Source organism: Gopherus evgoodei, chromosome 12 (genome assembly GCF_007399415.2).
Source record: "Gopherus evgoodei ecotype Sinaloan lineage chromosome 12, rGopEvg1_v1.p, whole genome shotgun sequence".
Classification (NCBI taxonomy): Eukaryota; Metazoa; Chordata; order Testudines; family Testudinidae; genus Gopherus; species Gopherus evgoodei.
Genome location: NC_044333.1, coordinates 30,977,234 through 30,990,455, shown reverse-complemented (window position 1 = coordinate 30,990,455; position 13,222 = coordinate 30,977,234). Strand labels below are relative to the sequence as shown.

Below are 13,222 nucleotides of genomic sequence, written 5' to 3'. Positions count from 1 at the left end.
ATGAGACAACTGTACAACTTGTGCCTTCTGCCATATGAAATTTGGTGTTTGTGCAGATCTCGCACACTCAAATATAAAAGCTAGCTTGAGGCTGGCTGAAAATTTGGCCTGGACTATTAGGTATGTATTGGAGAATACATACACAGCAACCTACAGTACTGAGTATGTGGCTGCGTCTATTACTTTGGGGATTATGAACCTTTGGAGAGTGGAGCTGAATTGATGTTTAGGTCACAGCTAGAAAAAAGCCTTAGTTGACAGCAAGCTTCACACAGTGAATGTAATATTTCTCCATAAAAGTCAAAATACTGAGGAGAAAGGATGGACAAAAAAGAAAAAAAAGGAAAATTACTAAGCAGAAAGCTGTTATGGATACTCCAGGGGGAGGGTTAAGTGCCACAAAGAAGTGAGACAACATTCACTCTGCTATCACTTGTCACAAATGGCCTTTTATTGAATTCAGAACGTCCATTTTCATGTTTTCCAAATTTCAGCTACTGTACATTTATCTGTCAAAAAAATTACTGTTATAGACTTAACAATAGCAAACAGATCCAAGAAGAGTTGGGCACATAAAAAGACAGAAATGAAAGGTCAAACAAACTCGTTATATATTGGGATGTTACTAGCTCATCTATAGACTGCACTGGACTGTACCATCAAAAGAGACTTAGAACACTTTAGATCCAAGGGGTCTCTTCCTATTAGTTTTGCTATTAACTTCTTGGAAGCAGGAGCTTCCTCTCTGTGAAACGTATGCCAGTGCAGAAGGCCCACATTCTGCTGAATACCTTATTTAAATTTTAACATGGGGTCTAAGTGGGCCTCCCTTGGTGCACAGGACCTTGGGCAGAACAGCTGCACTAAGATGAATTTCACTCCTGTTAGATCTGGAAGCACATCTACTTTGTGGTTTATGAGACAGGGAAAAACTTTATGATGCTACAGAGTACCTATCTAGTTCCTGACTCAGGAAAGCAGGTGTGCTTCAGTGCCAATGGCTTCAATGGGACTTAAGCAGTGCTTAATTTTAAGCACATGCTTATATGCTTTTGTTTTGAATAGGATTGCTTTTTGAATCCGGATCCCAGTGCTTCACCATGTAAGACTAACACAGAGAGCATGCACAGGGAGTAAGAGTGGCATACCTCCAGTTAGGGGTATGCATCTTTCTTTTTTTTATTAAAAGGAAAACATTTAATGTTCAATATTTTTTCCTGCTTTAAAAAGCACACAAATGAGGTTAAATGTTAGAAGAATACTCAAAAAAGATTTTTCAAGAGGGAAGATAGGATAACTCAGGGGATTGGACAATGGGATAAGAAGGTTACTGGTTCAAATCCAGCCCATGTCACACTTCTCCTAAAGTAGCTGGCATTTATTTGATGATTCTCCCAGAGAGGCACAGAAATACCTTAGGCCTTGGAACAAAGAAGGTTTCATGCTTTGAACGAAACTGGAACTTGTTGTGCCTCTTTTTTGATGGGGAAAAGAAAATAGGGAAAGAACCCTTGACAGCAATGGAGCTGTGCTGATTTACATCAGCTGTAGATCTGATTGACAGTGCTCCATGGTGACTAAAACATCTCTGTATACCAGCATGATCGCCAAATGCAACATAGCATCAGGAATCACAAGGAAGTTCAAGAAAATAAGAAAATGTGAGCCAGCTGTTTATCCTGCTTAACAAAGAGAAGAACTTTAATGTTTAATAGGCAAATAAAATATTTAGGGTTTACAAAAATTTGGGTGCAGGCTGAGTAGCTGCAAGTACAACATAGCATGCCTAAAACTACATTTGTGCCTTTGTAACCCATGTGCAGAGCTCTCCAGAATTCTTAAGTTTATAAGATTTGGGGGCCAGAGTGTGTCTTCATAAGTATTTGTACAGCATATAGCCTAACAGGTCTCTGATCCTGACTGGGGCCTGTGAATGCTACTGTAATATAACTATAAACAAAATGTAGGTGGTGTCCAAACATTGCATGTGTTTTGATACCACTCCAATCATTAGTTTTCATTTACATGATAGATTTCTGATTCAAAGCTAAATTAAACATATTTCAAGACATCACCAAACAGACTGCCCTCCTACTTTAATCACACCAGAATGATTTATTCTTATCAAATTCACCTTCAACAGAGAAGTCTCCATGGAGAGGGTGCTTTCTATTGAACTATGATTTATATACTACAGCACTGTAAGAGTAATGTGCAACCTTGTTTAACTCCTTGGAAATTGTGGATAGATGGATATAGAAAGACAGGCCAGACCCTCATGGTTGTAAACAGACATGGCTCCATTGACTTAAATGAAGCTACACTGGTTTGCAACACCTGAGAACCTGACTCAGATTTAAATCTATTTAAAAGGAACTGGGTATGTTTAGTTTGGAAACTAGGCAATTAAGGAGGAAGTATGATAACCATCTTCGGATACTTGAAAGGCTGCCACAAAAAAGATGGCTAAAGTTTCTCTCTTTTGCCACAGAGGGCAGGACAAGAAGCAATGGGTTCAAACTACAGCACAGCAGATTTAGTTTAAATCTCAGGGGAAAGCTTCCTAACTGTAAGAACAGTAAGATGATGGAACAAGACTGCCTTGGGAGGTTGTGGAAGCTCCTTTGCTGGAGGTTTTCAAAAGGAGACTGGATTAGCCATCGTGCATTTTGGCAGGGGGTTAGCCCAGATGATCTTTGTGGTCCCTTCTAACTCGATGATTGTGTGTGTTATTGTGGAATTATATACACTTCTATGGAAGGGCAAATAGGAGAACATGGGATGACTAGACAAACTCACTCAGCTTTTGCAACATCTCCAAAGAAACCATCCCCAGAAAGGTATGCATACACCAATTTAAACCGGTTTCTCCAGGGACTAAGAGACAAATGGCTCATGGGCTTCTTCCTGACCCAGTAAATAGACAGGGCCCATGGTCTAGACGAACACAATCCTTAGGGTAGAGTTGGAAGGACTGAACCTACCAGAAGCCATGTTAGGGCTAGGGTTAATTCTGGTAAATTTATTAGCATGCATATGGTTATTTTATTATTTCTATGTTTTCTCTTTAATGCTTTTTACCCTAAAAATAAAGTAGGCTTCCCTAGGAAGCGCTGAGTGGTAATTTATAACTGTAGACAGTCAGTGTTATCATCGCTGGGAAGAAAGCAAGGAAGCATCCTTGCGTAACCTGTCTGGGCTGGGAAACGCAGTGAAGGCAGGGAACCATGCAGTCTAGAAATACTCCTGTCAGAAGGTAGAGACCTTCTATCAGAAAGGCAATGGCTAGGGAGCTGGAAGCTGAGAACGGATGCCCTTGCTGAACCACTAAGGGGAAACGGGTGCAGTTGCCCTGAGCCGTGACAGCAGAGACCTGGAGTCTTACTCAATTTTTGTTCAGTAGGGCATGAATAAACACTCTAGTATAGGAGAGAGGCCAGCTGTCCACATCACATGCTCACCCAGTATATTAGAAGACGTTGTTCAGCATAAATCTAGTACTATGCTAGCAAACAGGGGGGCTTGATTCTAAATGCCCTCAACTCTCACTGCATGTTGGAGGAAATCAGCTGGCTCTGAAGATTGATAAATTTACTTCTAAACTGCAAGTTCAAATCCAGCCTAAATTAATAGTGCCTTTAAAAGCTTTAGCCATCTGACAACTATTTACTGGCGTACATGAAATGAACTGATGGTCTCGGCGCAGTTGCTAGTGGACAGGCTATAACATCACAAAACCCAGCAGCACTATATCTGGCACTACCTGGAACCTTTACTGGTTATTTCAGTAGAGATAAAAAACGACTGAACCCTAGAGGGCGATCTCTCCAGAAGAAGAGAACACTGTGGAGAATATTTCAGTGTCACTGCTAGGTTTTGAGGAATGTCATTCTGAGCACAAGCTCCAATATCCACAAACTAAAACAAAAAAACAAGTTATTCAAGCACTGCCATCTTATTACAATAGTGTCCAGGGACCCCAATCAATATTAGAGCCCTATCATGCTAGGTGCTGTACAAAACAGTAAGATACACACACTGCCCTGAACTGTTTATATTCTAAATCAAAGAGACAAAGGTTGGGAAGAATTTTTTCCACATTTTACAGAGCAGAACTGACGCACAGAGGGTAAGTAACTTATCTGAGGTCACAGAGGAAATTCATGACAGCGCCTGAAACTGAACCTCAGTCTTCTGAGTCCCAGTTCAATGCCTTTACCACAAAGACCATGAAAAATATAATGAACCTTTAAATACATGTAAAATAAATACAAGAAATTTGTCTATTTAGGGATGATTAATCTATTAGCACTTTATTTTTTGTAATCCAATGAAGACATTAAAACGAGACAATTTCTGATTCAGAAAACCAAATAGTAAAGCTTGAAAAATAATTTAAACCAACTGTTTACACCTGTGTGCCAGTCCCACAGCTCATAGTTTGCTGCTTTTTCCCTCATATAGCGACATATACTCCTCCATGAAATTCTTCTCAGAGGATGAAATTAAGTTGTCAAGATCATACTGAATGTCAAATGTAGGTTTCTTTTCAAAAACTACAAGAGCAAGAAATACAGCAAAGTGCGCAGTGAGTCCCCATATCCTAAGTGATGTTTTACGCTCAGGGTCATCATATACAAAACTGTGCAGCCGACTTGCAACACCATCCGCTCTTTTATAAGGCAAGGTCATGTACTTTAATGGATCGATAAAGTACTCCAGTGGCACCAAAAACACATCACTCACTTCATCTGGATTAGGTCTGGCCTGGAATGTGTCCTCTATAAATCCTACAACTGGTGTTACCAACGAACCTATCTGAAAGGAAGAAAAAACATCAACTTGTTTGAAATACTTAAAAAGAAAGTCCTGTATTTTTCAAATGTTTTAGAAATAATCTACCTACAGCATCGGAGCGGTAGCCGTGTTAGTCTGGATCTGTAAAAGCAGCAAAGAGTCCTGTGGCACCTTACAGACTAACACACGTATTGGAGCATGAGATTTCATGGGTGAATACCCACTTCGTCAGATGCATGTAGTGGAAATTTCCAGGGGCACGTATATATATGCAAGCAAGAAGCAGGCTAGAGATAACAAGGTTAGTTCAATCAGAGAGAATGAGGCCCTCTTCTAGCAGTTGAGGTGTGAAACCAAGGGAGGAGAAACTGCTTTTGTAGTTGGTAAGCCATTCACAGTCTTTGTTTACGCAGCCATCCTGCAGCAAAAAAACTTCAGGACCAGACTTCAAAGAGAAACTGCTGAGCTTCAGTTCATCTGCAAATTTGACACCATCAGCTCAGGATTAAACAAAGACTGTAATTCAGCAATTACCTACCTAAGCATGTACGTACTTTTTAGCATTGATATCAATGGAACTACTTAGGTGTTTCAATTTACGCAGGTGCTTATGCATCTTGCTTATTTGGGACACACATCAGTGTTTATAGTCTCTGCACGCTGCTATCAATACAGGGCAACAATCACACACTGTGAGAGTCTGATATTCCATACAGTAGAGGTCACTGATAAACTATAAAGCATTCACAAAGAGCTTATTCATATAGATTATAAATATGAAAAGCTGACACATACTGTTACAATGAATGCCAACCATCATCACCTTTAGAGTCAGCAAGGAAATGTCACTGTTCCCAACACAAGGACGACAATTTGCTCTCAGTTACTCGAATGTAAATGTGGATAGAGTATTTGAATATCAAGGGAACAGAGCAAATAAGACAAATAAAGGTGTTTGTAGACCAAAACCCATCAAGTAATTAAATATATTTTTATCCAATTGATTACATCATTTTATATCACCCTTAAGAATTCTCAAAATAAAACAGGCTCTGAGACACTACAAAAGTAGATAGTGCTGTAACAGAGAGCATTAAAAGTTAACATTTTTGTATACTCAAATGTATATGTATATTTCAAATTATTTTAATGAATAATGATATACTGAATGATTCACTTAGCAGGATAATACTTAAGAAAACTGTTACAACAGCTAGATTTGTCCTTTCTATGAATTTTGGTGTTTTAAAGCTACCTTTACCTGAATACTTCAAGTTTCAAAATATTAGATACTGCATGTTTCCACTGTGCTCCGAGGAGACACTGCTTTAGGGGTGGGCAAACTTTTTGGGCCAAGGGCCACATCTGAGTGGGAAAATTGTATGCAGGGCCGGGGCCAGCGGTTGAGATGCGGGAGGGAGTGCGGGTTGTGGGAGGAGGGTGCGGTGTGCAGGAAGGGGCTCAGGGTAAGGGACTGGGGCAGAGGAAGGGTGTGGGGTGCATGAGGGGGCTCAGGGAAGGTGGTTGGGGTGAAGGAGGGGTGTGGTCTGCAGGAGGTGGCTCAGGGCAGGGAGTTGGGGTGTTGCAGAGGGATCAAGGCAAGGGACTGGGGTACACAGGGGTGCAGGGTGCAGCAGGGAGCTCAGGGCAGGGGGTTGGGGTGCAAGGTGTACGAGGGGGCTCAGGGCAGGGAACTGGGGTGCAGGTGGGATTCGGACTCCCGCCTGGCGCCGTTACCTAAAGCAGCTCCGGGGTGGCAGCGGCGCATACCAGGGCCAGGGCAGGCTCCCTGCATGCCTGCTCTGGCCACAGCCCTGCATCACTCCAGGAAGCGCTGTGGCCTCTGTGGGACTGGGGGTGGAGGGCTCACCGTGTACTGCCCTTGCCGCGCCTCCAGATATCTCCCCTGAAACTCCCATTGGCCTTTGTTCCCGGTTCCCAGTCAATGGGAGCTGCGGGGGACGGTGTCTGGAGGCAAGGGCAATGCACAGAGCCCTCTGCCCCCCCACCTGTGGGCCGCAGGGACGTGATGCTGGCCACTTCTGAGAGCAGTGCGGGGCCCACGGCAGGCAATCCTGTGGGCCGGGTAGCTTGCTCACCCCTATACTACTTTCATTTTCTTATCTGGCAGGATAATACTAACAGTAAGGAGACTAATATATAAATACAAAAACAAAAATCAGAGCATTAATACAAGAGAATTGTTATCTATAAATAAAAATATGAAAAAACTTGCTTTGAAAATGTAGCACTTTATATCTTTTCTCCAATATGTGAAAATGGTTCCCATGAGAGATATAGCTACAGCCTAGAAGCTTGAAAACTTAACCCTGATTTACACCTCAAAAAACATCTCCAAAACAGAGGAAGTATACTGGCTACATTCCTGTTACAAAGTAAAAGGTCACTCATTGCTTCAGGTTTGAAATGTCAGTGATAAGCTTATAGAACTGAAATGCAATTTTCAGCTTGTTTCCTAATACTCAGATTTGTTTTGGGTTTTTTCGGGTACACCTTACTTTATCAATTCCAGGTACAAGCCTACAGATGACTTCCACCTGCTCTGGATAGAGTCCCACTTCTTCCTTGGCTTCCCGGAGGGCCGTGGCTATTTCATCTCTGTCTGTTGACTCACTTTTACCTCCTGGAAAGCACACTTCCCCTGGTGATCTTCTCAACTGGAAATTAAAGGAGTATTAAGTATCATGAGTTTTCCGATTTCACCTTAAATCCTTGTGTCCACAAAATTACTCCAACTTATTGTAGATTCTTTTAATCAACAAGGCTGAGAACTGGAACAAGAGCTCTACAGGTGAGAGAAGAGAAATGCACAGTCAGAGCTGTGTGAGGAAGCGCTCTCAACATCTGAACATGGTGTCTATATCTACCCAATCTAGGTCCCTCACTTTCAGCATCACACAAAAGACGTATTTTTATATTAACGAGTTACTTTTATCATCACATGCTTTATATTAGCAGCAAAGAGTCCTGTGGCACCTTATAGATAACAGATGTTTTGGAGCATGAGCTTTCGTGGGTGAATACCCACTTCGTCGGATGCATTCACCCACGAAAGCTCATGCTCCAAAACTTCCGTTAGTCTATAAGGTGCCACAGGACTCTTTGCTGCTTTTACAGATCCAGACTAACACGGCTACCCCTCTGATACATGCTTTATATTGTATACTTTCCTTTAATATTTATATCCACATTTCAAGGCCTTTTGCCTTCTCTCCCTCATGTAAGAGATATTGAACAAGCTCTTTGGAACTCTCTGTCACTAAAATGGTTACTTTTGCATGGTCAAACAAAAGAATTAAATATGCAAGGTACAGAATTCATTATAAAAACCAAAATCAACAGTGGAAAAATACCTCTGAATAAGTAATGTCTCTATATTTATTTGAAGTTTCACTTTAATAATAGAGTTCTATGAACCAATCATAGCCTTTGTTAAAAAGCTCATTTACCATCACTGTGTCCGCGCAGTTATTACAGTGTCTCAAGATTTTTAAGTAGGAACATTATTATTGCATCTTTCAAGAGATGCTGCATTTCTCAGAAGCAGAAAATGCAGCCAGGTAAATTACTCATCAAAGAGTACGGACAGTAGACCTAGGTACAATATGTAACAATAATAGTTTTAGAGATACACCACTAGCATAAAATGGAGAGAAAAGTAGATTTGTTCTCTCACATCTAGAAGTGAAGAAAGAGACTGGGAAAGTAATGTTAGATACAAACTTAGGAATCAAATTGATAAAATCTTTATTGCACAGGTAAAAAAAATTTTTATTAAATTCTGTAGGAAACTGATCAATAGTCCCCTTTATTCTGACCCAGAAACTGGCATCAGACTTTACAGAAACATCCACATTATTGTTGTGTATCTGGAAAGTAAATATCAGTGATCATTGTTTACATGATCAATACCTGTTTACAAGTGCAAATAAAGGTGTGTGTATGGATATTTTGGTTGCACACATGTGTGAAGACTAGACTCTAAAACCATGCAGTAACAATTAAGATTTGTACACAGAGACTAATACTTGGATAAGAATATGGGTAAATGTGACTATCAGCTGAGTGCTTTCCTTCCTTTGCTTTTTCTTTTCACGCAGCACAATCTTCCAACACACTTTCTCATTTTACTTTTGATGTTATACAGTTGACTTTGACCTTATGGTTCACATACCTTCATTGATCTGACAGTAAAGAGCAAATACAGCTTTCCATCTTTAACCATTAGAGGCATAAGAACAGATGCTTTGGATAGTGGCAAATGGGAGAATTTGTTTCCAACATCATATTTTCTTAAACTGATCTTGGCCTTATCTTTCATACTTCTGCTAAAAAAACCAAACAAAAATGCTCCATAACTGAACAGAATGGTTATCCTACTACTTAGGAATATAGGAAAGATTATCATTTAGGGTTTACAAATACCAGAGCTCACAAAAATATTATGTCCTGTTTTTCAAAATTATCAGGCAAACATAACTAAATATTGTGCCCATACAAGCCTGCAATTACTTTGAATCTAACCTACTGATCATCATCATCATTCCCAAAGTAACATGGACTGATTTTTTTATTCATATATAAGCAACCAGTTCTCATTAACTGAATTAACATATTATACCAGATATATAATATTATAAACAAGCTACATACACAGAGCAACATTAGCAAATATAACACTGGCATAGTGTGTTTTTATATTATGGCATTTAAAAAAACCTCTTAGATATTAATTTAAAAGTGTATACAGTGGGAATTAACTTCCCATCCCCCCCGATAATTCTAAATTGCATATGATTGTGCACTTATATAATTAAATCTTTTTTGACTCAATTTAAGATAAGACTCCACCCAGCTCAGTGTGTTTATGGAAACAATATTGCTAAACATATTCGACACAATTAATGAAATAGTAGTTACCAAAGAAAAATCTTAAAGGTGCATGACTGGAAGATGAGTCTGTGTTCTGCCACATCTGACAGCCCCCTTTAGAAGGCAGAATAGTTCTGTGAATAGGCTATTGGACTGGGACCTGGGGGAGCTGGGTTCATTTCCCAGCTCCGCCATAACTATCCTATGACATCTTCATCTAGTCACTTAAGCTCTCTGTCTCATTTAGGAGGGAGGCAGCATGGTTCAGTGGAAAGGATACTAGACTTGGAGCCAGGAGAATTGGATTCCATTCCCAATTCTGTCATTGACATTGGACAAGTACTTCACATCTCTTTTTCAGTTTTGCCATATGCAAAATGGGAATAATACCACCTCATGAGGGTTAGGTATATTAGTTAATAGCCCTGATCCTGACTGCCATTGAAATAAATACCAAAACCAGGATTGGGCACATTCTATTGCACTTAATGTATACAATCTCAAGGCAACTTGACAGTCATGAAGAATGCACCTTGAATTAAGATGACTAATTTATGATGCTTATGTTTTGTTAATTGTCAGCTAGGGAGATGTCTTATAAAGCACAGTACAAAAGAAAGAAAGCCCCAATCCTGAAAACTCCTACAAGGAACTTTACACACCTGAGAAGTCAATGGGCTTACTTGCAAGCATAAAGTTACTCGCAAACACAAACTTGCCTCAGTCAATATGTAATATCAAAGGACTGCAGAGCAGTGTATTCTAAAAAACTTACTACTCTTGTACAAAAATACATTACAATACTTTTATTAGTATACTATGAAGTATTTTAAATAATTTAAACCAGACTGCTCAAACTAGTCAAATACATTTTAAGTAACAAGGTTTTACTTTAGACTCTCCTCCCTTGTATTAAGAAAGGATGACACTTAAAGCTGATTGCCCCAAAAAACATTACTTAGAATTTAAAAAAAAAATTCTATTTACATGCTTCACTTAAATTCTGTGAACATTTTGACCTGCTACAATACAGGCATTTACTATATTTATCCTTATGGAAAAAGTTGGTGACTCAGTACACTTTTGATATTAACCTGAAGAGAGAGAGTCCCTACACCAAGGTTCACACAATAGACCAGGGGTAATCAATGGGCAGACCGTGGGTCAAATCGGGACTGGCAGACATTTTTGAATGGACACGTCTTTTTATTTACTTATCATTATAGGTTTATTATTTTCTTCTCTGGAGTCTGGACCTTGACTATAACTTGATAAAGAAATTTGGACATAGACAAAAAACTGACTGACTAACCCTGGTCCATGGACAGTTCAGTGGCTAAGATGCTAGGAATTGGGAAATGGGACTTCAAGTCCCTGCTCTGCCACAGACTTTCTATGTGGTCTTAGATAAGATTTAGAGAACAAATCCTACATCTTGGCAGGGGGTTAAGACCACATGACCTCTGCAGTCCCTATAATTCTAAGTCACTACATGCCTACACTGAAGCGAGAGTTGTGATTTCCAGCTGGCATAGATGTACATAAACCAGCTTGCTAAAAGTAGCAATGTCGCCATGACAGTGCAGGTGGTGGCACAAGCTAGCTGCTCTAAGTCTTGGACAGGTTTGTACTGAGGCAGCTAGTCCACTGATATTTTTAGCATGTTAGCCTGCTCAAAGCTAGTGCATGTATATCTACCTGAGCTGGAAATTGCACTTCTACCTGCAACATAGATGTACCTTTAGGCCAGGGTATGTCTGCGCTGCAATCAGACATCCGTGGCTGGCCCATGCCAGCTGACTCTGGTTCTCAGTGATCAGGCTAAGGGGCTGTTTAATGACATTTTAAACTTCCAGGCTCTGACTGGAGCCCAAGCTCCAGGACCCTGCCAGTCCCAGGTGCCCGAGTCAGCTGGCACAGGCCAGCTGTGGGTTTGTCTTTGCAATGTAGACATACCCACAGTCTTTCTGTAATGCTGATCTCCAGCTGTAAAGTGGGGATAACACTTCCCGACCTGACAGGGGTGAGGATAAATACATTAAACGACTGATGGGGGCGGGGGGAGGGAGGCATACAAGGAGCTCTACCACCACAAAGAAACATGCTTGAAGTGCCCTAACTCGGCAGGGGCTGGTGTTACAAGTGCCGCAGAGGAGGAGTATGCAGGGATAAACCTCTATGCACGTGCACCCAGAAACTGGGATCAGAGTCACGAAATCAATTGTGAGGGTCACATCTTGAGGTACTGGAGTTCAAGGGTGTGTGTGTGTGTGTGTGTGTGTGGGCGCGCGTGTGTGTGTGCGGGTGCGCGCGATCCTGGTAAAAATCTACTTAGGTCATCAGAAAACAGGGCCCCCCATAAACGGCCGCACCCCGAGTGTGAGGGACAAGCCAGCCGCGATTTCGGTGCCAGCGAGGCAAGCCCGGGAAGTGCCTCTGGGAGTGAGGCTGACCTCAGTACATCGCTGTCAGACCTCCGTGTGACCCCCCCAAGCCCGGGGCCGGCGGCGCTGCGCGGGCGGGCGAGGAGGTCGCTTAACGACATCGCCGAGACAAGCTCTCCGCCGCCAGGCTCCGCGCTGTGACAGGCGCTCCCGCGCCCCAGGCACAGGCAGCGCGGGGCTGGGGATGGGAAAACTCCTCCTCGCCCCACAGCTGCCCCGCCCTCGCTACGGGCTGGTGCGGCAGCCGGCGCCCTAACGGCGGGGCCTGTTACCTTCCCCGCTCATCCTCAGTGTCTCTCACTGCCGCCATCTTCCCCACACGCCCCTGGGCCGGTGTAAGTCCTGAGGGAAAACAGCTGGGGGACGGGAGGAGGGACAATTCCCCACCTTTGCCGCGCAATTCGTCCGCCGGAATTGATTGGCAGCTGTGTTTCCCCAATCAGCGAGTAGAGCTGCCAAGCGTAGCTTCTTATTGGCTAGAGTCGCGGAGCGGGGCCGGTAGGACGAGTCCATGAGCGGGGGAGGGACGTAAATCCATTCAATCCCGTGCTGCACCTGCCTGTGTGCGGAGCTTGGAATGGTCCTGGGTTCAAGATCAGCATCGTTCCGCTTGGGAGGCTCGCTCGACCCTTTGGTGGCTTGGGCGAAGCTCCTAACCTGATCAGAGCCTGGGGTTGTGCCACACCGAACTTAGGGGCGAGCTTCCTCCCTCACTTTTAACCAGCCTCAGCCCCCACCCCCCGACCCATGGGCTAGTGCCAGGCACTCCAGCGCAGTAGCCCCATGTGTTTGAAGTTGGGGTGGTTAGGGTGACCAGATGTCCTGATTTTATAGCCACAGTCCCAATTTGGGGGGCTTTTTCTTATAAAGGCTCTTATTACCTCACCCCTGTCCAGATTTTTTCACACGTGCTGTCTGATCACCCTAGGTTGGTTACAGGTTTTTATACTAGTCTAGAGCCATCTTCTTTGGCACCCCCTTTCAGGTAGTTGAAAAGCGCTATCAAAGCCCCCCTCATTCTTCTCTTCTGCAGACTAAACAATTCCAGTTCCCTCAGCCTCTGTGCATAACATCATGTTCTTCAACCC

The 13,222-nt window shown here is 42.4% G+C and overlaps 1 protein-coding gene across 6 annotated transcripts; it reads right to left on the bottom strand.

Annotated features, from left to right (window-relative positions):
- Positions 1-2,592: 2,592 nt before the first annotated feature.
- Positions 2,593-12,482, bottom strand: NUDT7 (nudix hydrolase 7). Of its 6 annotated transcripts, XM_030581876.1 has the most exons (5): positions 12,407-12,482; positions 9,739-9,804; positions 8,993-9,146; positions 7,317-7,475; positions 2,593-4,818 (listed from the first exon to the last, which is right to left on the bottom strand). In XM_030581876.1, exons 1-5 carry the CDS (start codon positions 12,442-12,444, stop codon positions 4,435-4,437), a joined length of 801 nt encoding a protein of 266 aa, XP_030437736.1. In that variant the 5' UTR covers positions 12,445-12,482; the 3' UTR covers positions 2,593-4,434. The 6 variants fall into 6 exon arrangements, with proteins under 6 accessions (XP_030437736.1, XP_030437742.1, XP_030437740.1 ...); XM_030581882.1 differs by lacking the exon at positions 7,317-7,475; XM_030581880.1 differs by lacking the exon at positions 9,739-9,804.
- Positions 12,483-13,222: the final 740 nt, after the last annotated feature.

Coding starts and splice junctions, on each gene's coding strand:
- NUDT7 (XM_030581876.1), bottom strand. CDS start 12,444: ATGGCGGCAGTGAGAGACACTGAGGATGAGCGGGGAAG. Junction 9,805..12,406: donor ACTGAGGATGAGCGGGGAAG/GTAACAGGCCCC, acceptor TGCCTTCTAAAG/GGGGCTGTCAGATGTGGCAG. Junction 9,147..9,738: donor ACCTTTAAGATTTTTCTTTG/GTAACTACTATT, acceptor TGGTTTTTTTAG/CAGAAGTATGAAAGATAAGG.